This window comes from Frieseomelitta varia, unplaced genomic scaffold, assembly GCF_011392965.1.
Source record: "Frieseomelitta varia isolate USP_RPSP 00005682 unplaced genomic scaffold, Fvar_1.2 scaffold_441, whole genome shotgun sequence".
Lineage (NCBI taxonomy): Eukaryota > Metazoa > Arthropoda > Insecta > Hymenoptera > Apidae > Frieseomelitta > Frieseomelitta varia.
This window is the reverse complement of record NW_025110192.1, coordinates 19,826-47,343: the sequence shown is the minus strand read 5'-3', so window position 1 is coordinate 47,343 and position 27,518 is coordinate 19,826. Positions and strand designations below refer to the sequence as shown.

General features: G+C 38.7%; 4 protein-coding genes across 7 annotated transcripts; 2 read left to right on the top strand and 2 right to left on the bottom strand.

Moving 5' to 3' along the window:
- On the bottom strand, window positions 1–10,500 carry LOC122532181 (endothelial zinc finger protein induced by tumor necrosis factor alpha). The gene is made up of 6 exons (XM_043660729.1): window positions 10,081–10,500; window positions 9,334–9,489; window positions 3,885–4,129; window positions 3,072–3,361; window positions 2,709–2,997; window positions 1–2,524 (listed from the first exon to the last, which is right to left on the bottom strand). Exons 1-6 carry the CDS (start codon window positions 10,219–10,221, stop codon window positions 2,245–2,247), a joined length of 1,401 nt encoding a protein of 466 aa, XP_043516664.1. The 5' UTR covers window positions 10,222–10,500; the 3' UTR covers window positions 1–2,244.
- A 953-nt stretch (window positions 10,501–11,453) lies between these two features.
- LOC122532180 (sensory neuron membrane protein 2-like) lies at window positions 11,454–12,794 on the top strand. Its single transcript, XM_043660728.1, has 5 exons — window positions 11,454–11,555; window positions 11,634–11,788; window positions 11,884–12,046; window positions 12,212–12,460; window positions 12,546–12,794. The coding sequence occupies exons 1-5, from the start codon at window positions 11,454–11,456 to the stop codon at window positions 12,762–12,764; spliced, it is 888 nt and encodes a 295-aa protein (XP_043516663.1). The 3' UTR covers window positions 12,765–12,794.
- A 25-nt stretch (window positions 12,795–12,819) lies between these two features.
- LOC122532179 (platelet glycoprotein 4-like) lies at window positions 12,820–13,341 on the top strand. Its single transcript, XM_043660727.1, has one exon. The coding sequence runs from the start codon at window positions 13,063–13,065 to the stop codon at window positions 13,315–13,317; it is 255 nt and encodes an 84-aa protein (XP_043516662.1). The 5' UTR covers window positions 12,820–13,062; the 3' UTR covers window positions 13,318–13,341.
- Window positions 13,342–13,441: 100 nt separating this feature from the next.
- LOC122532178 (proton-coupled amino acid transporter-like protein pathetic) lies at window positions 13,442–26,918 on the bottom strand. 4 transcript variants are annotated; one of them, XM_043660723.1, is made up of 8 exons: window positions 26,533–26,918; window positions 20,129–20,194; window positions 19,637–19,729; window positions 18,825–19,182; window positions 16,890–17,165; window positions 16,628–16,806; window positions 16,384–16,553; window positions 13,442–15,226 (listed from the first exon to the last, which is right to left on the bottom strand). In XM_043660723.1, the coding sequence occupies exons 1-8, from the start codon at window positions 26,556–26,558 to the stop codon at window positions 14,985–14,987; spliced, it is 1,410 nt and encodes a 469-aa protein (XP_043516658.1). In that variant the 5' UTR covers window positions 26,559–26,918; the 3' UTR covers window positions 13,442–14,984. The 4 variants fall into 4 exon arrangements, with proteins under 4 accessions (XP_043516658.1, XP_043516660.1, XP_043516659.1 ...); XM_043660725.1 differs by having other exon boundaries at window positions 20,129–20,188; window positions 26,263–26,917; XM_043660724.1 differs by having other exon boundaries at window positions 26,071–26,916.
- Between the last annotated feature and the right edge of the window lie 600 nt (window positions 26,919–27,518).

Sequence of the window (27,518 nt, the reverse complement as noted above, 5' to 3'; positions counted from 1 at the left end):
TTTTTCTTCTTTGAAGTATACCATTTTAGGCACCGTTGTCCCGGAAGTGAATTTGGACCGAAAGTAAAGCCGGAAATGAGTGGTACATGAGGCAGGAGGCACGGCAACACTATCTTCTCGCGCTGACTATATAAACGTTCTATTCTAAAGACGAGAGGAAGAAAGCGCTGTGGAAGCGGATCCTATCAAAATTATCGGAAGAGACAGTTTGTTCACAATGCACAGTCTCTCGCAAAGTCACTCTCGACGAACTAAATATCGCGAAACGACAATCGCAGCTTCGTGACTTTTGTATTAAACGAGTTAAAGAAAAAAAAAGAGAGAGAAGCGCACGAGATTTTCGTCGATCAAAATATAATTGAAAATCGATAGAAATCCGATAAAAGAAACGATTCAAAAGTCAAAAGACGATTACTCGAGTTTCTAAATACATGCACGTTTCTTTCATGTTCTCATCAACTATAATAATAACAAGGTGGAAGTTCGCTATATGCGCAATGTAAACCGAATCTCAGCCTTCCCCTGGTTAAGTACATACTCATACTTCAGGTACCAAGGATAATTGTAACAATAAACAAGATCTGAAGTATACAGTAAGTATGAAAAAAAAAAAAAAGGAAAAAATCAGCAAAGAAGAATTAAAAATCTGCTTGATCTACAATAGATTAAGAATATAAATATCCGGGGGGCCGAGGGACATTTGTATTCGCGGAGATATTTTCGTGTGTATCGACACTTACGCTACACCGCAGTAAAATCTACACTTGTTTGGTATTATAAATTGATAATGTGGCTAATAATACATCGCCTTTGGAAGATCACTGAGTTTTATCTAAAATAAACAAGTAAAAAGAGAATCGTACAATTGGGATATAATCTTAACAGTATAATCAAATGAACGATTTGTCCAATGTAAAAAATACATTCGTAATTACTTTGTAGAAACAAAGCATTATCACTACTATTTAAAATGAATTTCTTAACCAAATAATATTCCCGTAAAAACGGTCATACAAAATGTAACGTACAACGTCGTTGTTTAAAATCGTCGAATCGTACAATTAAAAAAAAAAGAAAAAAGAGGAACAACAGTAAGTTGTTCAGTTGGAACAATAAAATCTCCAGATCGTGAAACATTTATGTGAAACAGATCGTTCGTCACAAAACGTGTAGAAAAGGAAATGTAATAGCATTGAGAACAAACCTGTACATTGGATAGCGGATGTTGCTAATGGCTAAAGATAGCGGGAAGCTAGCTATGTAGGAACGTATACTATTAAGTAATACTTAAATATTGGCGCAATAGTAGAATCTCTTTCCTATAACTCAATATCGCGTCAATATCTAAATATCCGACGAATATAACATATGTCTCGATTCATCATATACAGCATGGGACATTTACATTTTCGTTGTTTTTAGAGATATGAACATATTAATAAAAGTTGTTCGGTATGTTAATTTTAAATTTAAATTTAATACTAAACTAATCAGCTAATATTAATGAGTTAATGTATAATTAATGAATCAAACAACATTCTGTTTAAAAAGTGGAAATCTTAAACTCTCCGAAATCTCTTTACTTGCAAAAAAAATCATTGCCATATTGCAGCCCCCGCAATTAATTAATTAATTACGTATTGTGTCCACTCGATATTCTCTACAAAGAATAGAGTAATTTTGTAATTTTAAATGAAATCCATGGATGAAAGACAAGGGCAACATGAACATAAAAAATACTATCCTTGTTTTTCTTCGTCTGTACTGAATAACTTTTATTAACAAAGTTTATCTATATTTCCAAAAACAACGGAGATATCCAGATGTTCCCAATTAAATGACCTATCCTGTATAATATTGGGGGTACACAGTAGTACTTTTATGATTAATCGAGATCTTTTATTTCGGTGATATGTTGCGTAACGTGAAAAATATTGTGTTCTCTGTTCTTTATGGAAAGCGATGCATTTCATTTTATAACACCCAAAGAATTCGTTCAACGATTTTCAAAAGCAACATTTAGTTTTCCTAGTAACGTTCAAACAACAGACTGTATTGCATGTATTCGTTAAAATTTATACAGAAAATGTACTACTGTGTATCTCTCACTAATAAATCAGTATATATTCATTACAATCACAATACGCATGAAATCCTATGCAAAAGTTCTGGTCGAAATGGAGTAGAGAACTTGTACTATGGTAAGACACGAATCGATGACGCGTAATGACAAGAAGGATAGTTCTAGCTGCATAATCCCGAAGGATCGACCAGTCCACGCGCGATCAATTCGGCCGTTGCTGGATCGCTTCCCTGTTTACCACTCGAATGTTGCGGCGGCGTTTGCTGCGTGTGAGGTTCGAAATGGGAACGTACGTGGAACATGAATTCAGCCTTATCTGTGAAATCTGTGCGGCACATCAGACAGAAGTGCCTCTCAGACGTGTACGGCTGCGGAGGAGCTGTGGATCCTGGGAAATACGGCGCTGCGTGTTGTGGCGGAGCCGATGCTTCCAAGTGAGAACTATAACAGAAATTAACAGTCAGACTAAAGGAGCTTTCGTTACATTCGCTACAGCGATACGTAACATATATATACGAAATTTTCAATATCGTTTCTCTTCTTCAAGTGAAAATGTCACCGTAGAATAAAATTATGCGAAATATTCATTTACGTTACATTTACACACGCTAAAGGTGAAAATTACCGAGCATGCTGCATCCACTCTTCTCTCGTGGCTAGTGCTCGACCGCACAATTCACACGCCCAACTAACCGGCTCCTCTTTCAACTTGTGTATAGTATCCTGCCGAGATTGCTGTTGCTGTTGCGGTTGCTGCGATTGTTGCTGCTGCTGCTGAGCTTGCTGCTGTTGCTGCTGTTGCTGCTGCTGATCCGAATTCGGGGCGCTGGGCGTAGAAAGTGGCGCCACTCCTGGTCTATGTCTCAACTTGTTCATGTGAATAACTAGTTTATCTCTGCGGGCAAACGCTTTGCCTGAAAGCAAAGGCCGTAACGTTGATTAAACTTGAACAACTATATAAGTTGTCATACAGTTTGAACACACTTACCGCAAACTTCGCAGGAATACGGCTTCTCCCCTGTATGAATACGCATGTGGATGACGAGCTTGTCCTTACGAGCAAGACCTTTGCCACAAACGGTACAGGCGAACGCCTTTGTCGCCGGTTCGCCCGTATTAGTAGCCTTTGACGCAAATCCTGGACGAGACGACACATTGTTTGTCGTTCTTAACGGCTGATTCACTGTAGGAGCTCTGCTTCCAAATTGCTGATCCATCGCACTAGGAAATGGGGGCATCACGCCGCCAGGTCGCATTGCTGCTGAATAGTCTGGAGACCTATTTCCATTGCAATCGATATTTTTAACATTTCTATTCTGATCAATAAGATGCAAAATACAGGGTATATATATTAACTCATCAGAAGTAGATAGGGGACACACTAGATGATTTTCTTACAAATGAACAGACCATTTTCTCACTTGATTTCTGATGCCATTTGAAAATAATTATACAACAAGGCTATTAAATAGATTTCACCTGGACTTCGTGAAAGATTCCGAAATTTCTTGATAACAAGCTACATACGTACAGACATTTTGAGCATCTTTTATTAAGATAAACACGTTACGAATATTCGAAAGACAAAACTGAAAATTAAGATGAAATAGAATACACTTTTTCATTTCTTTATCAACTTTTCTCATCGCTTCAATGTCCTCTGTCCACTTCTGAAGCGTACGATACACCCTGTATGCATATAAAACGATAAAGCTTGATTAGAAAAGTTATTCTATGCTTGTCATTACTTGTTGATACTATTTATATAGCAATATACGTAGCACAGTTTCAAGACAGTTACCATGTCCCAATAGAGCGAAGTACGCGTACACCGTCGTCATATCCCAAACCATCGTCAGGCAAAGTAAAAGTTGGATTAGGCGTTTGAGGTGTCGCAGGTGGACCAGGACCAGCCAGTCTCGCTTGTGCAGCTTGTTGTGCCATGTGTTGCTGCACTGCAGCATGAGCCACTGCATGCGCCTCTACATAAGCCGATCGCTGTTGCTGTTGCTGACTACCATTAGACATCTTGTCCTTGTCAGTTGCCTATTAATTATTGTAATTAATTCCTTCTTTTTTTTTATAATACATTATACAGTGACAATTTGGAGAACAACTTGATGAAAAGTCGCGAGTTGAGACACGGAAAAATTCCTTGTTAAAGATTAAATTAAACCGGAAGATTTATTGGGAAATTTTGAACTTGAACTTCTCGGGAATTCGAGGTCATTATCACGACGTTTATCAATGTAGTTGGGCAACACGTTCGGATCACGGTCATGCGGATATCTCGGTCGAGCAAAAGTACCAGATTAACAAATTCGGCTCACGTTGAAACGATCACGTAAAACGTAAGATTATCTGAAAGCTTTAAAAAAAAAAAATGGGGGGGAATTCTAGTTAAATTCGTCGTAAACGAAAGATGAAAAATCTGTAAGAGCTAAATGTGAAATAATCGACTTTCGACAAACGTTACCTCGTTGTGTCTTACAAATATATTTGTAAAGATACAATTATCGACACGATACGACGAGTGTAAAATCTGCAGGAACAAGAACAGCAATTCGCGACGTTTCTATCAATTCGGGGACAAAAGCGTAGCGGCCTCGGGACCGATATGGGAAAACGATTAATCATGGGGACAGAGCTGAGCCGGAGAGCTCGCACCAAGGCGCACTCGGTGCCAAATATCTATTAACGATAATCGATATTTACCAGAAAATTCTTCGGTCTAAATGGAAATTATTCGATTTCTTGTGATCTGACGTAATTACGTCTCCGAGTAAGTAATCAAATTTCGTAGAAACAAAAAAAAAAACTGAAATGTCCTCATCACCGTTGGTGACGAGAATTCAACTCGGTTAATTTGTTTGAGTCTGACATAGAGATTTTGACAAAAAACATTTCCTCGAAGCTGATGAGAAAATCAGAGTGATCGTCCAGTTATTCGAAATAGTTCGGACCTGGCAATTCGCATATAACACAATAATTTCGAACATCGGTATAAAATACCGGTAGTCGAGAAAATAAACGAGGCGCTTAGAAAAATAGCAATATAAACTGGGAAACAGGCTGTCGAGAAATGGATATTTCGTCCACGTGACGGTGGTTCGGGACGCAGGCAGGTATCGGAGAATGAGCCGGTATCGCCGGGAAGCATCACAGAAGCCTGTATCCTCCGGAGGCGACATCGAATACATAAAAGACGGAGACTTTCGAAGGAACAGAAAAGATCTGTTCGCGTAGCCTGCTCCGTCAAGGTCCTCCGGGAAAGAACGATGACCGAAACGAGAGAGAGAGAGAGAGAGAGACAGGAAACGAGAGTGAGGGAAGAACGATCGGGAACGTCGAAAGAAGGGAAAGAAAGAAAGAGAGAAAGAAAGAGAAAGAGAGGCAGAGAGACAGAGAAAGAAGTTAGCTTACAGAAAGGCAGAGACACGAAAGGTTCCCACAAAAGACGAGCAAACGTTATCGGGGCCGATCTCCTGGCTCACGTACCTACGCACACTTTGTTCCTCCGCTGCAGAGGCCGAGGAAAACCGCACCGAGGTTCCCGATCGACTCACTGGGTCGGACGTCCTCGAGGAACGATATCACTGACACCGTCACAAGGCGAGCAACTCAAAACCACATCACATCAGCGTCCATCGCGCGTAGTCATGCCGGAGGTTTCCAAACTGGGTGAAAAAAAGGTCGAGCGACTACGAGGGCACGTCGTCGAGAACCGGCGAATGGCTGGTTCTGAGGCTGGAACGTTGGACCTGGAGCTTGTGCTCCGATAACGAAGAAGAAATCTGTCTAACGCGGCGACGACGACGACGACGACGATGGTGGACGACAAGAAAACGACGGGAAAAACTCCAACGGGAGACCACGCGCGTTCCTTCTTTTCGCGACGCCACGAAAGAATCTCGCGTTTTACGGGGCAACCGGAGTGTGTCCCGCGGAGCTAGCCGCCGATTCCCGGCGCGGGAGGATGCAAGGACAAAGAGACGAAAAAACGTCTGGTCGAAGCGGAGGGGGTAGCCCTCTGGCAGGAGAGAGGCAGACACACGGCGAGGGTAAGAAGAAGGAGAGAGAAAGAGAGAGAGCAACGACCAACTGGCCGGAGAAAGAACGAGCTATATCCAGAGGGAACGAGGGAAACGAAGACGGCTGATGAAAAAAACGGGGGAAAGAAAGAGGGAGAGAATGTGTGCGTTTGCGCGCGCGCGCGTATGTATGCGTGAGAGAGAGAGAGAGAGAGAGAGAGAGAGAGAGAGAGAGAGAGAGAGCCGGTGACACACGGATGCAGCGCGGCGTAACGATATCGAGTGGAGGTCCCCACGGAATGCACCGTGCAGAGAGCAAGACCACACAGGGTGGCACCGGTCGGACGGAGACGAAACGGGGGGGGAAAGAACGAATAGACGGCGATGAGAAAAATGGTACGGCGACACTCGAATTACAGAGTTCAAGTAAGCACGCGAACTCTTGGCGCGGACGATTCTGTTCGATCGACGAGACTATGAGACGCGTCCCGGTTAGCAGGCGAAATTGGCGCGACTAGGTGCAGGAACAAGCACCGAGCGATACTGAACCGGTAGGAGGGAAAGAAGAATAGGCACGGGAGAAGCGATATGCGGACGAGACGGCGCGGTGCAACGATATCGAGTGGAGATCCCCGCGGAATGCATCGTGGTCGGCGCGACGACGAGAACTCGAGAGGGAGAGAAACGGAACTGTAGACAGAGAAAGAGAAAGAGAAAGAGAGAGAGAGAGAGAGAGAGAGAGAGAGAGAGAGAGAGACGGAGAGAAAAAGAAGGGGAGATTCGGAGAGCGAGAAGAGAGAAAGAAAGAAGGAAGGGAGAGAAAGAGAGAGAGAAAGGTAGGGACGCCCTAGAGAGGCAAGTATGCGCGCGAAGAAACCTTCGTGTATACCTTGTGTCGTATACACAGTACACAGACTACCGAGTCACTCGCTTGCCGGATACACACAATGACGGAAGAGAGTAGCGTAGCAGCAGTCGACGGCGACGTCGTTGGCGGCGGCGGCGGCGGCGCTCTGCAGTGCGTCGGCCCGCTGACCTTGACACTGACATTGACTGAGCGAGCGATTGAAAGAGAGTGAGAGAGAGAGAGAAAGGCAGAGACAAATAGAAACTGACGGGGATGAGCAGGCAGAGAGATACTAAAGAAGCAACCTCATCATTGAACGGCATACACGCGCGATTAGGCGAAACCAGACGGCGACACGTAAAGGGCGAGCAGCCACCTAGTACGTAGTACGCCGGCACTGTACGCGTGCAAGTATCTCGCTCGCTTCCTCTCGTTTCCTTTGCTGCCTAGTTCTATCCTCGGTTGACCACATCAACGATCAACCGGGTAACGAGACTTCGTCGGCCGTTTACGACAGGGTATTCCAGACCTCGAAACAGGTTTTCAGAGGTGCAGAGGCCTGCTCCTCGTTGCACCTGTGCCCGGGACAAGGAGATCCAACGGGCCAACTAGCGGCGGGGAGGGGAGAGCGGACAATCTTGGATTGGGGAGCGACGAGACGCGTGGTGGAATAGAGACAGACGACGGCCGGAGAAAGAAGGACGGGAGAGAGGGGTAGAAAAGAAGACGATGGTAAAGGAGAAAAGGGAACGAACGGTGACGTTCTCTACCCGCGAACGTGAAAGAGGGAGAGAGGAAGAGGGAACTAGGCGAGACGTCGAAGAAAAGGAGAACTGACTTTCGCTTTCTGTGCGCGACGCAGCCTAGCCATGGAGCGTCGATCAATAGTGCCGCGACGGTTGCACACATACACACACATATACGTGATACGGGCGTACACACGCGTGCCTTTTACAACCCTCTATTCCCGACTGCTCGCGTGAGTGACTGTCTCTCTTTTGCCCTATCTGTTCATCCGTGTCTGCTTATCTGTATATTATCCCCTCCCAGCTGGCTACCCCGCACGAGAAGTCGCGTGTGTGAGGGTGGAATTATTGGGATCATGCTTCGTTGGCCGAGCAAGGGGTGCGTAAGTGCAACAGAGACGGAATCAAGGACCTCGAGCTACCGATCAGCGACGCCCCTCGTTCCCTCTCTCTTCTTTCACAAAGCCTGTTTGCACGGTTTCGCCATGGGATCCTCTCTCTCTCTCTCTCTCTCTCTCTTCGTGTGCGCGTCTCGTTCTCTTATCGAGCACGGTACGGGCGAAATTGGCACGGAACGAGAAGGTGGGACCGGAGAGACGACACGGGCCGACGTGGTAGAACGCGAGCGCGTGTCGCGTAAAGGACTTTTTACGCCGCTCGAAATGTGGAACTCGTGTCGGCCACCCATTCGACGCATAAAGTCACTTTAACGCGTCATGTCGGAAATTGCCGCGCCAGTTTACGAGCTTGTAAAGAGTCGCTGATACTTCCTAGAATACGTACAACCTCTGATGTACGGGGGAAGGAGGGGAAGGGAGGGATATAGCCCCGACTCCTCCTGGGCTATTCGTGTCCAGCTTACACAACGATAAATTTCCCAACGCTGCTCTGGAAAAGTTTTCGTTTTCTGTCTCTGTCTCTACCTGCCTCTCTTCCTCTCTCTCTCTCTCTCTCTCCCATCCCTCCTTTCCTCTCCCCCCTCCTTTTTTCCCTTCCTCTGTCTGTCTCTCTGTCTTCCTCTCGCTCGTTACCACCACGAGATACCAACATCAGCTTTACGCCAGACCTTTAATCCACCTTTATTAAGCGCGCTGTCTCCTCCATTTGTAAGGCACTTGCTCCCAGTCGTAAACCACGTGGCTCGAGCGAGGACCTTAAACGCATCTGATGTGTCTCGTGAAATCAATTGAAAGCAAATAAAACTGACGCTCCGTAAACGAGTATATACCTACGAGTTTCTCGTTTGTTGCTATATTTAGCGTCAACGATATAAATATACTTTTCGCCAGTCTTCTCGTGTTTAACGAGAATACAGACGTTCCATTCACACGAACGAAGGGGGCGTACTGCTTGAAAAGATGTATCTCATTGCCAGTTTGTAATTTCTCGAATAATTGGCGAACGTTTGTTTTCAGATGTATCGAGCGATAAGAATATATTTCAGTACGTTTGCTCAGCGTTGTAAATTTAAACGAAAAAATCAAAAGATAAATCATATGATTTACATAAAATTAAACGAGTTAAACCCTGTTTTATATCCTCTCCGTGTTGCATAATGAAAGGAAAATTTTATTTCTCATCCACGAATGATGAAGTGAAGACATTAACTGAAATATTTCGACTTACCTGGTTTACCGATGCGGCGAGGTGCTTCAAACTGTCGGCGTAATTTTTTAACACTGTATCCGTCGTCATACAGCTTACCCGAAACTCGTAAAACATGTCCAGTTTATATACGCATCTCTGGCAAATATTTTTGGGCAACGCGTCCTCTTTCGTTATCTGCAATAATATTGTCAATTAGTTAGTATTATTAACTGAGATCATTAACAGAGGTTACAATTTCTTCGACGAAAACTTATTAAACATAATCAGATGGATCAGACTATACAGAATTCTAAGAATCAATAATAATCTTAATTCGTTGAAAGTTTTCTGAATAACTTTAGTATGAACCATCTGAACTTAACTGTAAATATAAATATCGTAATGCAAAATATAAATATAAATTTTGGTTTCATCAAATCGACAGGCAGCCCACGTTGTAACTGTTCAAAATTTCTGCGAATTGTGAATTCAAAAACAGAATTATTATGACAGACCATTTGTGTAATAGAGTGTGACTCTCTTTTTTTTTTAGAGTTAGTGAAAATTCACATTTTTACCAAGCACTTCATTCAACATTTTCATGTAACATAAATTGTAAATTGGAGCACTGCGAAGCATATCGGAGCAGCTTTCCATCATTGCTTATTTCTAGTAACTTTTCCAACAAAGACTCGTATGCTCACGAGGGAAACAAATATTGGTTAAATATATCGATCAAAGACGATGAATATCGAAGGAATTCCACGAGTAGAATACACGACTTACCACAGCGGGAATGCAGGAACGTATTTTGAAAAGTAATTGCCTCTGTTCGCCTTCCTTGTCGAAAATCTGAAGCTGATGATTGCTCTTCAACGAGCAGAGCCTGCACAATTCGGCGAAATTGAAATCGTCGTTCATTGCCATTCTTACGGTTCACGATAAAACACACAGCTGCCGAAGGAATTGTTAGGTTATACTTGCTCCGGAACTTTATTCCCAGGCACTTTCTCGAGCTAGCGAGGACTAATGAGAACGTGGCATAGAACTGAGATTCGCGAACGTGTCTGAGAAACGGAAATTAACTAAATCTCTGACTGTTAAAAAACTAGAGGTTCCTAACAAAATTAAAGTAACGCCACCATTTCTCTCTTGCCGTTTCGCTGTTGTCCAGCGTGCAGAATGCCTGCCTCCACATTGCTCGATGCTAGACCATCTGCTGGGTGGTGGAGGTACGAACGAAGGGTTGCGCACGATGGTAAAACAGACCTGCAATTTTGTCAAAAAAGTACTAGTTCCAACAGTTGAAATTATTTGCTTCGTGATACTGTCATAAATTGCATGTAACGACGAACAATTAAGGACTAGGTTCTCTAGACAATATTCATATATAATTATATCATATTAAAATTAATAATGACATAATCGGTTGTAAATAAAGAGTAATATGAAGCAAGAAGGATTGCGCACGATGGTAAAACAGACCTGCAATTTTGTCAAAAATGTACAAGTTCCAACAGTTGAAATTATTTGCTTCGTGATATTGTCATAAATTGCATGTAACGACGAACAATTAAGGACTAGGTTCTCTAAATAATATTCACATATAATTATATCATATTAAAATTAATAATGATATAATCGGTCGTAAATAAAGAGTAACATGAAGGAAGAAGGATTGCGCACGATGGTAAAACAGACTTGCAATTTTGTTAAAAATGTTAAGTTTTAACAGTTGAAATTATTTGCTTCGTGATATTGTCATAAATTACATGTAACGACGTACATATATATGTATAATTATATGATATTAAAATTATGATATAATCGTTCGTAAATAAAGAGCAACATGAAACAAGAGTATCGATCTTAGATCTCAGCATGAGATACACAAATAATTAATCGTTTTATTTGCGTGCTATAACTGTACGAATATATTATTTATTAATAACGAAAGTTAGAAACGTTACAAAATCTCTAGTTTTTCAGTACGAAGCTTAAACACACGAGCGTTTTCCTAATATATTTTTCGAAATGATTTGATTTATACGAAAGTGAATAAAATATTATCTTAATACAGTCAGACTGGTGATTAAAATTATTTTAATATTAATTCAGACTAATAATTATAAAGGAAAAGTTCAGATTAATTTTGTAAAATGTGCGGTTATCGTGTATGTGCAATTCTGTGGATTGTTATTGGTATATACGTGGCTATATACACCCCATTCTTGTTTTTATTTAAGAACAAATTGACCATGGTGAGATATATTATAAAACTTGGTCTTTATTCCAAAAATAACTACTCCATTGATTCATATAAAGGAACAATTTCACAGAGCTTGCCGTTTACTAAAGGTTCACCAATATACAAAGCATGGATATCACCTATACATTTAACTTTTAAATGTTATCTTTTCAATGTTACAAATCCTGATGAAATAATGCAAGGAAGCAATCCAAATCTAGACGAAGTTGGTCCATTTGCTTACGAGTAAGTGAATGAAAGTATTTAAGTAATAAATGTTCGAACATTTAAGAATGCTTTCTTGAATCTTTTCTTTTTTTTAACATACATATTACGTTTAGTGAAATATTCGAGAAACAAATTATAAATGTAGACGACGAGAGGGATGAAATCGTATATACAACAAAATCTACGTACAGTTTTAATAAGCATTTAAGTTTGAACTTGTCTAAAAGTGACAAAGTTACTATATTAAATCCTGCATACATTGGTACCATATCGATGGCAAGTATAAATCGCACACGATGATGAGATAGTTGCACAACGCGTTTCTTAGATATCTTTCTTTTTAAATTATTTAATCATTCGTTTCATTCAAATCTTTTATTTCTCTGTGTTATTCGTAATTGTGAGCAAAATGTATAATATGAATTAATTATGTTTGAGTAGCTAGCTGGTTTACCTCCCGATTTTATGGAGAAATACGGTGATAACATACCGAAACTGTTTCCGAATCATAGTAGCATTTTTCTGAAAGCTAATCCCAACGATATACTTTTCAACGGAGTTAAAGTTTCGTGCAACTTAAGAAAATTCCCTGAATTGAATCTGGTGTGCAAAACGCTGAAGAACAATCAACCACCTGTGCTGAGAAAAACTGACAAGGAAGATTCTTATTTGCTCAGTATCTTTCAGAGGGTAAAAAATTGTTTGCAGAAACATACCACACACCTGTAACATTTTTTATTTTTATATAAATAACACGAATCTTTTCGTTTGACAGATAAACGATACTTTTCACGGGCCATTTTCTGTTAACAGAGGTCTGAAAAATATAACGAGACTCGGTGATATAACATCTTACATGGGGAAAAGAGTGCAAACAGTATGGAACTCTGAGAGTTGCAATACAGTAAAAGGAACTGACACAGTCACTTGGCCGCCATTAATAGAACCATTGCCTTTCATTTCAACCTTTATACATGAGTTATGCAGGTACTAAAAAATTTCACTCTCTTTTATCTCAATATAATAATAATACCATATTTTCAAAATACGGAATACAGAACTGTGGAAGTAGATTATGTAGGTGATGTTTCGGTACAAGGTTTAACTGGATCGCGATTCGTCATGAAGGAAAGAGTATGGTTTCTAAATACATCACAGTGTTATTGTTTAAAAGTGAACAACGTACCAAAATGTCTACCACAAGGCCTAATCGACGTGTCAGAATGTCAGGTAACATTGTAACGAAATAAATGTGTCTCCTTACGGTCTGAGATTCGATTATTTCACAGAAAATGCCGGTAATCTTGTCAGAGCCACACTTTTTACACGGCGACCCGCAACTCTTAAAATATGCAGGTGGTTTGAGCCCTAATGAAGAGGCGCATAGCACTTACGTCATTATCGAGCCATACACTGGAACACCTCTTTCTGGAGAAAAAAAGACACAATTGAATCTATATTTAGAAAGACAACCGGTAGAATTGCTTTCAAATGTCAGCGACGGCTATTTTCCACTTATGTGGTGCAGCAATGTAAGAAAATATTGAGACACATAATACATTATTGATCATGCAGGGTGATAAAATGAATGCTTATCTATTCCTGACCAAGGACTTCAATTTTATTACAACGAAACTAACTTAATTCAGCATGTTTTATTCATTTCCTTACACTTAAAAAAAAATCTAATCTTTTGTCGTCAAATTTTGACAAAACGGTCGAGTAGCGTTTTACAAACAAGCGTTAATTTACAATCTTTTGTTACAAATCGTATCAAAATGTATATCAAAGTATAATCACAACTTCTCTCAAATCATTTCAATAGACGAACTAATTGTCTAATAAATATTTTACAGGGAAATGCGCCGTCGTTAGCTGTTATAGGATTCACCTATCAGACAATTCGTCTACTAAATGTTTTGCGATATTTAAGTATAGTTCCTTTGATGATTGGAATTCATTTGACTTTCGTGGCACTGCTTTACTGCAGTTGCACAAAACGTAAAATAGGACCAACATTCGCAGAATCGTTATTAATATCGTCAAATTCACAATCGGATAATAACACGCAGAGACTCTTGCATGCATGAGCGTATACAAAAATCATTAGTAGTTTGACTTTTTCTAGAGTTTGACACTCTTCAGTATTGCTTTTGCAGGTAAATGTTTAAATATTTTTTATCAGTTCATTATAAAACGTTCGTATAACCAAAGATTTGTAATAATTTAGTAACTTGTATTCAATGATCGGTACACAAATGATTTAAAAAAAATGTATAATAGGTTTAACGTTATATACAGTGGCACTAAATTTACAATTTCTATCACTTCTACAAATTAATATAGTAATAGTCACTTTTTCATTTTTGTTAGACTTGATTAGTAATACCAATTGTAAATTATTTATTCAGACTTGTAGAAATAGGCAAGAAAATTTCTCTTTTATTTACACGAGCAAATGAATGACAGTTTATCACTCTGTTTTGTAGAAATTTACTATAATTTAAAATCCGGCCATCACTACATTAACGATAAGAACGCTAAATTGGTAAATTTGTATCAAAGCACATTATGTCAATTTTGCACAATTTGGGAAAAAATAAATTGCATCTTTAACTTTAATATTTACAGTATAATACGTATAATGCGTAATTCATTCATATATTCTTCCCAATTCTTTCCATTAATTATTATGCTTCGCGATTTCATAAAAATGCTTAAATTATTAAAACTCTCAAATACAAGGTTGAAATAAATATGTACACAATGTACACAAATACTCTTAAAAATAGATACGCTACAACAATGTGGCTTACGTTAATAATAACTGTGTTGCGATGATTGTACAAATATTCAACAATGTCTTAAAAGGAAAAAGAAAATAATTTTCTTACTAAAATATAACACACGTGCCATTCCACCGTGCACAAAAACGAACGTATTAGAAATAAATCTTATCTACTAAACTTTTTCATTTCGATTCTTTTTACAACTGTTTTGTAACGCGTTCACGTAAATAAAGGAAAACTCTAAATAATTGAGTAAACTCGGGCAGGTACAATATTGACCCGTGTATTTTAACCAGCCGTACTGACCCGAATTAACTCGGGATTTCTCGATTTATACAATTCACTTGAACTCTGAGATCGCTCGGCTTGATTGGAGACAAAGTGTGAAAAAGTCTTTCTCCCACGTACGTACGAATCGACTATTACTAGCGATACATTTGTATTATTTCCAAGATGGAGACCCACGAACCGAATACTAGCGCCAAAACAGAAAATATCACAAGCACAGAGTTCTTCCAGAGTCTCCACTTGTACCGGCCCAAGTGACCGTCCCAGCATGAAATCGTTTCGATGATTGCTGGGATTGTGACGCCGAGGATGGAGAAGAATATTGAGCCGACCAGCGATATGAAAGGGTCGAGGTTTGGAATTAGACACGCCACAGCAACTGAAAGAAACAGAAATTGTTTACAATAAAATTCTATCTAAAGTAGCTGTAAATTTTGAACATTCAATGTAATTTAAAGTAATTTAATTCGACGAATTGAAATTCAACGTACTCGATTTAGATTTCAAGTAAAGAGAGGATTCAAAATTATATTCAAAAAATTCGTACAAATTCAATAGACGATCGTTTTCAAATTGTTTGACAAGTTGTCGTTAAATAACATCACCGTCGGAGCAAGTTATACATCTTGTACTACAAAGTTGTCGAGTCGAAACATCAGCGACATAAATATCAAACTGAGAGCTAAATGAACGAGTCATTGAACGGTTAACAATGAGTCATGCTACAGAGTATTCGCTAGCTTAATCCACGGCTATCTCTTTCCAATGCAATTCACGTTTCTCTCTTGCTTCTTTGTGAAAGTAACACAGTATTGCTGGCACTGTATTTGTGATAAACCGGTAATAACCGGAAGAGCGATCACTAATCGCAGCCTGTTATCTGGGAAATATCAAAACGTGGCTAAATAGCGTTACTCGTGGCTTTAATAAGAGCGATTTATTGCGAAAACAAAACTTTACACGGGAACTGACGGCAATTATCTGTGACTAATTGTATCAGAGAGATGCATATTCAATCCGATATTGCGTACAGAGGCATTCGAGATTATCTTGTCAAACATGCTCTGCAAGTAAAAATAAGAGAAACAATACACCGCGTGAAATTATCAAGAAGTTTTCAACATTTCAGTGAATCGTTCGGAATATCGATCAGTTCCACAAATCGGAAAGTACAGAGAAATGTCATAAAAATTCATCTGAAAAACTGAAGCTTTTATAATTTAAACTGTTAGCTCTTTCACATTTTTCACATTTGTATAATACAAAGAATGATGCTAGCAATACATATATTTGAGATATAAAATATTAGATATCCGTAACAAAATCACCAAGTATATTGACTCTAGCGTCGCGAGGTCTGACACAGATCGGACAGTTTCTACTTACTTGCTCGTACAATGATATCACATGTCATAGACACGGTATTAAAAATTATAGTGATACGGACCAATTAAAAAAAATTTTATAATTTATATTACATTTCCAATCCAAACAATTTCCTCGGTTTACGAGTTGAAAAAACCAAAAGCAACTTACTTGTTAATAAAGCGATGCCTAGCCTCAATAATGTCTCAGCAATGTTTTGATACTTATAGCTGCATCTTTCCTTCACCACTCTCAAAATGATATCCAGCGGCACGAACAGTTGCAATCCGTAGGTAAACAACACCGCTAAAGCGACAAGCAGCTTCACTAGCTGTCCCGGACTGCAAAACAACAGAACGGTCTCGAAATTGATCTATTTTGAACGTGACATCTAAATTACGACAAAATTACTTACATTTCTTCCACCGGTATGTTCAGCGTGATACTCGCCCTGACCCCTTCCCCGTACTTCAAATAACCGAACACACCTATCACAGCGTACAAGGACACCACCACGCTCATCGATATGTTCAACACGCTCGGGCAACCGAGAAAGTGTTGCGGATTCTGCATGCTATTTTCTACAGGCATCACCTGAAGAAAAAGAATATTTCCTCGTCGTGATATTGCCATCGTGATCGAAGACGGAGAATTTTACTCTGCACTCGAGTACTTACGACACCGATGCCCTCGATGGCGAACAGGACAGTGGCGAAGAAATTAGGCCACTGGCCGACAGACGCCACCAGCTTCACGTCCTGCGGTATTTGAATCCCGTTGAAGACGTAATAAAGGATTATAACGAAGCCGATTATTATGGAGACGTTGGCTACCATGGAGAACGGCGCCATGTACTTCAAGCTTCGAATTTGTCCCAGCAACAAGACCGCGGGAACCAACGTAAGTATGTACAAGCGTATCGGTATGTCCACGCCGCTGTAGTAGTCGACTATCTGGAAATCAAATCGTGAAGGATTTCATAATTTGCAGTTTCTCGGTCGGAGTTTTCTTTTTTTTTTTTTTTTTGGCTCCTCGTCTCGTTCGATTCGGTTGAATCGGCCGATTTTGCTCACGGACAAGCAGGTTGAACGAGACACACAGAAACGAGTCTTGAGGCTACGCGCTGGCACAGATTTTCAATTGTGCTCGGGAGGGGGGAAAAAAAAAAAGAGAAACGAGGACGAAGGAAACGAGACGATCGCAGATTAGATTGGTTCTCGGAGTTTACAATTTTAAGGAGAATACAAATCTACGATGTATTTTAATTCCAACGTGAATCGCTTCAGAAACGTAAACGACGAAATTTCACGTTTAGTTTACAATTGTTGTTTGAAATAGAGATTGTTTGTTTTTTTTTTTTTTTTTCATTGACTCGTCAAAGCTGTGATCACAGTGATTATGGCAATTTATCGGGTTTTATCTAAATAGATAAAATTGTCTACGCTCGGTCGCGAATTTTCGCTCATCGGTTTAAATTGCGGATTACGGGTGTTATCTTTTACGGTGAAATATTATCAATGTACTCAAATTAACTGTTTCATTTTTGATATACGATTCGTTAATGCCGCAATATTACTAAATACTCGAATTAAGTGTTTCATTTTTGATATACGATTCGTTAATGCCGTAATATTACCAAATACTCGAATTAAGTGTTTCATTTTTGATATACGATTCGTTAATGCCGTAATATTACTAAATACTCGAATTAAGTGTTTCATTTTTGATATACAATTCGTTAATGCCGATATTTCTCGTGTGCATATATCGAAAATTCTTCGCAAGATCAACAAATTTGATTTTTATTAATTCATATCGATTGATACTTTGAGTGTCGCTTCTTTCAATTCTGGGTGACGCACAGCTTACTTTTTTGTTCACTCAAGTAGGAACAATTTTCACACTTGTTTGTAAACATATTGAATTTAAAAAGATGAAGTCTTATTTCGTATATTTAATTTATTCAACGAAATATGAATACGAGAATTATAAATGCAAATGTTTGGCGCTTAAAAAAGTGATAAATGGAATATATATATATACAGCTTAATATTCTATTATTTTCATTATTATTTATTTATTTCATTACATTTTGTAATTTACAAATTAAGATTTCAAAACGCGTTTACAAACAAGTGCAAAAATTGTTCCTATTTGAGTGAATCGAAAGATCGTTTGATCCTTTGATCGTTTCATCATTCAATCTGTTTGATCTCAAAATGAGAGATGGTAAGTTGAGAGAATTTTTGTTGAACAACCAATCATTTCAAACACGAAAAAGCACTCATATTTGATCAAACATTTCAATCTTTGGAGATATCTGATTTCAAAACGAGAGATAAGCTGCGAGTCTCCCAGAATCGGCACTCAAAGTGCTAAATTAGTCCATAGTTCAATCACGGTGAATTTTTGTTAAACAACTAATCACGTCGAACATGGAAAATCACAGGCACTCGTGATTTTAATCATCTAATTACAAAATGAAAATTACTCCACGGTAGAACGGAGAATTTTTATTGAACAAATAACACGGGAAACTACAAGACCAAGCTAGAGAACTTTGAAGAGAGGATATCAAAGTTGTTGCTAATAATTGGTGGAATAGTACTCACCTGTTTAATCGAGGTCGCCACGAATACCACGTAGACGCACGAGCCGCCCCCGTGAGTCGCAGCCAGTGCAGCATTTACGAACCTTCGACTCGCGTTGCTGAAGGGCCTCAACGTTTTCGGGCCGTTGAGGAACGCAGCCTCCGCCGTCTCGGCGTACGTCATCTGCGGCGTTTTCGTTTTCCTGCATAGCACGTGCGACGAACGAACCAGTACGTGAACGCAATGCGCGCATACTAAACCAATTATTATCGTACCGATTCCACCGAACAGCACCCCGCCGTTCTTAATCGCGTTCGGCATGGCTAGGATCCCGGTACCAAGCGACGATTTCAGCAAGTTAGCCAGAGCGCCGAAATCTCTGCAACGTGAAACACAATTTTCGCGTGAACTTTCCACGATGTTGTAATTTCCTTGTAATAGAAAAAAAACTTCGTTTCTCAGACGAATCATTTTTATCCAAATTTAATTCACTTAAATTTCACCTGAAACTAATAAATCTGATATATTCGATTATTTTTGTGTACAACAAAATTGATAAAAAGTTCCCGTATAATTTAACGAAAATTAAACGGGGAAATTAAAATTAATAATGATAAATTACAGTGCCAGCAATAGTTAAACTTATGTCATAAGTTAATAATTTATAAACTTTATTGCGATAAAAATAATTGTTATATTAAAGTTATTAATTTTAAGTGAAATTTAAATGTAAATATTTACGTGTCCCTATGGTCAGGTCGAGATTTGAAAAATTTGGAAATTTCGGAAATCTGGTCAGTACTTGTCGTGATCTAGAAAAGAAGATAGCTTACGAGTTGCTGTTCTTCTTGTCACGGTGTTCGAAGGGATTGTACAGTTCGTTCTTCTCGTTGAATTCTTCAATTGCGACGCTGGCTATTTTCGTACTGGCGACAGAAAAAGAGATGATACGTCATTGCATCGCATTCGCTATCTTCTCGCTTCAATTTGTTTATTTATTTGTCAGTATCAACATTCGTTTTCAATAATTCAGAGATCGATGTTTTTTTTTTAATATATTTACAAAACAACTGTATCGTTCTAATTGAAATTAAATCAATTAATTTAACGATCATGCACGATTCAATTCTTCTTCAATCATTCGTCTGTGTCAAAACAACATGTCATATCGTGCTGCATTGACACGAACGGCGTGTAATCAAATAATTTGTCGACTCTGTGTTTGTTGATTTTCTATCTAGCACCGAGATAAATTCAGTTTGATATCGTACGTTTAAACGTCGTTAATGAAATTGCAAATGAAATGTGAATTTGGTAATCCGCACCTGCTGTTAAACTCCTGCATAGGATTTCCGGCGTATTCTTCTTTCGTATTTTTCTCCATGGTGTGTCTGAAACAGTGTCAACACATGTAAACGTCGTCGTACAATTTTTAAACAAATGTATAATTTAATTTAAAAGAATCAGGTTTGTATATATTTATACAGTTTATATATTATTAAAATTTAATTGTTTACAGGTATATTAACGTTAAGAACATCAAAATTTCTTACGCGCAATGCTACTTTCGATTTAAAACTATATTAGAACGTAGCGTTTTGATTTATCCACGCTCCTTGTCATACTTATTGCAATTAAAGAGCGAAATTTTCGAAACCGCTTGCTGGAATTGCAGTTGCAGTTAATTTTCGATTTCTTATCGATCGATTCGTTACAGTAACTCTAGCGAGTAGTTCTAGAATTGCGAGTGAACCTTCTTCAGGTGAGATATCTAGCTACTGACGATTAAAATCAACTGGCTTTCACGTGACGCCGCGAATAGCAACGTCAATAACGATGACAATTTTCGCGACAATGTCACGCTTGATTATCATCGATAACAGCACGATGTTTGGAAACAACTTCATTTTTAAGATTGCCCTCACGCCTTATGTAAGGATCACGAGCACGGCACTAATGGTAACGATCGTCGAAGGTCTTACTTTTATCGGTAAAAATTTTCCACGCGGATGCGAGATGCCACTTTGTCACTTATCGTCTAGACTGCTTACGATCGTTTACGAATTTTCGCCTGCATGTTCTCCGATTCGATCGATTTATCGATCTAGTTATCGAGCCGATCGTTATTACACGAGGAGCACAAAATGGAAGGCACAGCGATGGTGTTTTAAAATATGACACTCCTTCCTGACATTTTAACCAGAGAATCGAACGAAAAGATGAAGAGCAGGTCAAATGCTGAATAAAACGAAATTTTATGGTTTTGAAATAACGTCAAACTATTCTGCAAATTTCGATATCGACAGTTGCTATTTAAAATGTGCACTTAAGCGCGATAACAGTCGACAAAACCACGAACAATGCGAACGAGTGCCTGTTTTTCCCCTTATATTGTATTGTTGTATTATTTTATCGTTGTGTTATTATTATCGTCGTATTGTGTTATTTTATCGTTGTATTTTATTGTACCATTGTGTTATTTTATCGTTACTAAAATGTTTGCGAATAGGTGACGAACATCTGTCTGTGTGAAAAAGATAAATCATGTTACGTACGTTGCGTAACACTCGATATGTATGCAACGTTTGACTCAATCGCTCGATAAAAAAATAAAGCTTGATATCACCGTTCGTCTCGGGAAAAGAATTTAGTGGAAAAAATTGCAATATCTGTATTACGCAAGGTCGAGAACTGAATTATTATCTTCGATGTTCGAACGAGACGAAGAAGCAAGAAAGATTTTCGAAAGGAACGATTGTTGATTGAGAAGTCGAGGGAAAAGCAATAAAGGAACAATAATTGTTTCATTTTTATTTGTTTGTCTCGTGAATCGTTACGATAATTAGTTTCGTTCTAAGTTATATATATTTAGAATTATAAAATTATACTTTTTTTCTTTATTATAACGTATAAATAAAAAGGTATATCGTTAAAAAGAATTAAAAGTGATCACAGTGCGTTGTAAACAATCAGAAATATGTCTATGGATTATAACGAAAAATGTTGCAAATTGCAAAATCAATAAAGATTTTCGAAAGAAACGATTGTTGATTGAGAAGTCGAGGGAAAAGCAATAAAAGAACAATAATTGTTTCATTTTTATTTGTTTGTCTCGTGAATCGTCACGATAATTAGTTTCGTTCTAAATTATATATATTTAGAATTAAAAAATTATACATTTTTCTTTATTATAACGTATAAATGAAAAGGTATATCGTTAAAAAGAATTAAAAGTGATCACAGTATATTGTAAATAATCAGAAATATGTCTATGGATTATAATAACGAAAGATGTTGCAAATTGCAAATCAATAAAAAGACGATAGAACGAGATTCGTTTGTTCGATTATTTTCCCCCATGATAATGACACGATTCGTTAAAAACTCGCAAGATCGAGGTGACTGCATCGTTAAAAAGAATTAAAAGTGATCACGGTATGTTGCAAATAATCAGAAATATGTCTATGGATTATAATAACGAATGATGTTGCAAATTGGAAAATCAATAGGAAGACAACTGAACGAGATTCGTTTGTTCGATGTACTTTCCCCCATGATAATGACGCGATTCGTTAAAAACTCACAAGATCGAGGTGACTGCATCGTTAAGCAATCGGTCGATCCTACATACTGCAATTATATCGTCGAGCGGCTAAGACACATCCTTGAACGCTTTCATGCGTGTATGCACATACATACGGGTGTTCGTGGGATCTTCTAACATGAGCAAGCGCTTGGGAAAGGCTCACAATGCTAAGCTAATAAATATTCCGAGTGTGAGCAAGAAACAGAAAGGAGTCACGAATAACCACGAGGTTCGAGCACAGAAATTATGCTTGAATATCGTACGTATGTATGCACGTGTACGTATAGAGATCGACGAGCAGTCCGTGGTTGAATCCACGGTGATCTAGGATCTTTGCTTGGTAATGCCGATATCTCAGGATAATGTGTTCAGGAGTCGTTCGCGCGAATTCACGCGAGCGTGATTTAGCGAAAAGGTCACGTTAGAACTGATTTCCTTTTGTCGTCCAGCGTTGCACAACGCGCCATTATTGCATCTGGGACCTGCTCCACTTCGTTGCGAAAGTACTTTCGGTTGTGCATTTGGTATTACGTCACGCCGTTGCTTTGTTACTTGATCTCGCGAAATTTTTCTGAAACATTCCTCCGCCCTGCAGATAATGCCGAGAAAAATTCCATTTGCCATTTTCTTGGACAGACACATGTGCTCCGCATGTTCTTCGATTCGATCGATTTATCGATCTAGTTATCGTTATTACACGAGGAGCATAAAGTGGAAGGGCACAGCGAATCACGTGTTTTCACGTGTTTTAAAGTATATAACACTCCTTCGGGATATTTAACCAGAGAATCGAACGAAAAGATGAAGGGTAGGTCGAACGCTGATAATAATAAAACGAAATTCCATGGTTTTGAAATAATTTCAAAACTATTCTGCAAATTGCAAATTGCGATATCTCAGTTGCAATATCGACAGCTGCTATTTAAAATGTAAGAAATGAAAAATATAAAAGAAACTTTTCTGAAACATTCCTCCGCCCTGCAGATAATGCCGAGAAAAATTCCATTTGCCATTTTCCTGGAGAGACACATGTTCTTCGATTCGATCGATTTATCGATCTAGTTATTGAGTCAGTCGTTATTACACGAGGAGCATAAAGTGGAAGGCATAGCGAATCACGTGTTTTCACGTGTTTTAAAGTATATAACACTCCTTCGGAATATTTAACCAGAGAATCGAACGAAAAGATGAAGGGTAGGTCGAACGCTGATAATAATGAAACGAAATTCCATGGTTTTGAAATAATTTCAAAACTATTCTGCAGAATTGCAAATTGCGATATCTCAGTTGCAATATCGACAGCTGCTATTTAAAATGTAAGAAATGAAGAATATAAAAGAAACTTTTCTGAAACATTCCTCCGCCCTGCAGATAATGCCGAGAAAAATTCCATTTGCCATTTTCCTGGAGAGACACGTGATGGTTCACGGTCCGTACGAGAGGAGAAAAGATTAATCGTCGCGTGCAGATGTATGACAATTGTGCAAATCTCAATTATCCCCGGATAAGCGAAATCGTTTCCTATATATTTCCACCTGTTAAAACCACATTCCACGATAAAACTGCGTCTGAACATTTAGCACGAAAGCATGCAACGATCGTTGACTTCCGGTACACGCGGCGGACACGCGACTCGTATCCTCGCGTACTGGCTCGTATAAACTTTTTATAGTTCATTGTTGCTACATTGCGAAATTGTTATCTTATTGTTCTCACTCGCTACTCGCTGAAATCCTCTTTCACTCTGTGATACGAAAGATATCGTGGAATGAAAGAAGCTCGTTCGAGATATCGCTTTCAATTTTCCAATAGATAATCTCCGAAATTAATCTTTGCCCGTGCGAAGAAAAAAATGTAATAATTATTACACGTTATTGAGAATCAAGAATTATTGTATTATTATATATTAATTATTATTGTATTAATATATTATTACATATTAATTATTATTATGTTAATATATTACTATATATTAATAATTATTCTATTAATATATTACTATGTTAATCTATTATTGCATATTAATTATTATTATGTTAATATGTTATTATATATTAATTATTATTATATTAATATATTACTATATATTAATAATTAATATATTAATATATTACTATGTATTAATTATTATTATTATATTAAGAACTGTTGTCGAGAATTAAGAATTATTATACGCAAGTTATGTCTGTTTCGATTCCTTTCCTTCCTAAAAACCGCCAAGCATGTACACGCAGGTGTATGAAACGGCACACATATCAAAACAGTCGCGAGACTTGCTAAAAAGAAGTTAATTCCACATGTTTTGAACGAGTTGTTGAAGTCTATATCAAAACAAACCTGTTTTTGGCGAGAATTGTATTCATGCGAAAAGTGATGCACCGTAATGCAATGCACGAACAAGTTCTAAACGTGTTTACTATTTTTTTTTATCGACAATTATGCAAAATAAATACTGCACTGGTAAACACGGTTTTTATTAAATACCGGGAAATTACTCGATTTTCCCGGACGCGCTGGTCGAACAATTCGCAGCTTAAGAAAATTGCAGTTGCAATTTTCCATTGAATTGTACAGGAAACTCGTTAACGTAGAGATTTCCGTTACGGTAATAGCCTTTGACTGTAGTGAAAAATAAATATTTCCTACGATGTAAATCTTCTTGAACGACAGGTTACAGAGCAAGAGATAAAAAAAAAAAAAAAGAAGAAGAAGAAGAGAGAGATACTCTGATTCTTACGTAATAATAGGTAATTTAGTAATTTAGCAAAGTAAATAATTAAAATTAAGCGCAATATAATGTTCTTTAATTGCCCAGCGTATATACGGTACGGAAATATTATTTTGCGACCATTAAATGTTTAAAAGTCAAAAAATTCCATAATTCTATTGTAAAATATTTCAGCACTTCCTGCGATAAGTTCCTGAATTGTAAATCGCTGATTATCATTCGGTTATTTGAATTTCAACATAGAAATATTGATGCCGATAGCAAAAGGAAAATTAATATTTATACTATATTTAAAAACGATAAAAATAATTGTACGTTTTAAAGATTCTTTAACATAAGAAGGTCAATGCGCATGTAATTTTATTCTAAATTTTAAACTTCGGAATAATTGTAACGTGGACTTTGGAAAGTTGTAAATTTTTTGTTCAAGTTCAGACAAAAAAGGAGAAACACTTCAGAACGTACTTTCGTGGTTACATGTTGCAACGTTTACGTAACGTGAATTCATGACAAAAAAAAAAAAAAGAATTATTTCCTTTTAAAGTTACGTCTCCGGATAGATTGATCAAAAATTTTTACTCAACAAAACTGAGAGTAAATCAGAGATCGATCTGAGAATTATAGTCAATACACGCTCGTTATAAAGTCTATAAATAAAAACATCTCTTGATGGATCTGAAAATCATCCGAACACGAGACGCTGAACCGATCTTTCGTCGAGCATCTTCGATCTATGAAAAGTACAACTCTCGATCGAAGCTCACCGAGGCGTGATAATTATCAACAATCGTTCCCGATAATCGCGAAAGCGATTGGCGTGGATCGTTGAAAGAACCGATTCGTTGCGCAACTATCAACTATCAACCGGTTACGGTCGTTCGAGTTCCAAACCTGAATTTTTACGCACTTTAAGCGCAACGAATATATATTACGATTCGCGTAAATGTACTCACGTGTATCTCAATTCCAGGCTTCCAGTCGGAAAAATGAAAAACAGAGACAAACTGTCGGCGACTCGTGGTTTTCACCGTCGAGAGGATAGAGAGGTTCGATCTATGAGCAACTTGCAGTTAATCTCACATCCTCTTCCGATTCGGCCCTCTTTAAAAACTTCGATGAATATTTCGAGTCTCTTCCCCTATCTTATTTACCTTTTTTACAAACACTGGCAATCTCGCTGGAGATAACAATTTATTGGCGACTGTCACACGGTACGATTTATCGATCCATTAGCACAATATAATAGATCGGCGGATGATCTTCGGTACACGTAGATCCGCTTCTGTTTCCACTCTCTTTCTTATTCTTTGTCGGTTGAATTTCTCGAATTTTTGTTATCACTTTGCCGAGTGATTCGAGAGCAAGATTCAAAAAGATCGAACTCCTCGAATCGACGAATACTCAATCGTACTTACTCTTCGCCAACGATCCGTAATGTCATATCTTTTCGTTTCCTAATCCCCGATATCTAAATGCAGATTTGCAATTTTCTTCTAGCAATTTTCTTCCACCAAAGAACCTTTCTTTCGAAAGGAGAAGAAAGCAAGGGCTGGAGAGGTTCGGAGGGAAAATTATGTTGCGCGGGAAAGAAAATCGCGGCGCGTGTAGCGTGGTGACAGGCGTCGTGCGCGACTGGCCAAGTTTTTTCGGCGTTAGCCAGGTATATATGCTTGGCGAGCCGGTGTGCGTGCGAGTTCAGCTGGCTAGAATCGACGTAGCTCGACACTGTCGCGAGAGGGGAGACCAGAGGCCGTCCTCCTAATAAGTTCTATCGGACGTGTTCAAAGACAGACGGGACGATCGCGAGCTGGTGAACCTCGGTACACAACCGAGAAGTCGTCCTTTGGCATCGCGAGGCCACTGGGGGGCCGCGAATCGGCTGCTGCACCAACCGATCTCTTCCCTTTCACCTCCTCCGTCTCCTTCCGTTTCACCATAGCTTCCTCTTTCCCTCCAATCCCTTTCATCCATCTACCCTCTCCAATCTTCAACGCCGATCTCTTTCAACTCTTTTCTCTCCCCTGCGACTGGCCGCGATATCTTCTCTCTCTCTCTCTCCTCTTCGCCTCGCGATTTCGAGCATTGCGTAAGCGGCGGAAACTTGGATGAATCATAGTTGGTGTGAAGTACACCGTGCACCGAAGTGTCAAAGACACTTGGTTTATCGGGAGAGAGTACAGGGTGTCTGTAAAGTCTCTTTACAATGTTGAAAATTTGTTACAATGGAGAATGAAAAGACGGATGAGTGGAGATTGTTACAAAATCAGACGTGTATATTTAAGTTTTTTTCTTTTCTTTTCTTTCTCTGACTCATTTGATACGCCGTTAGTTGCACGATAAACGTCAAAACGATACTCGATTCCTTGGTCGTCCCTCGGATGTTCTTGGTCGTCCCTTTATC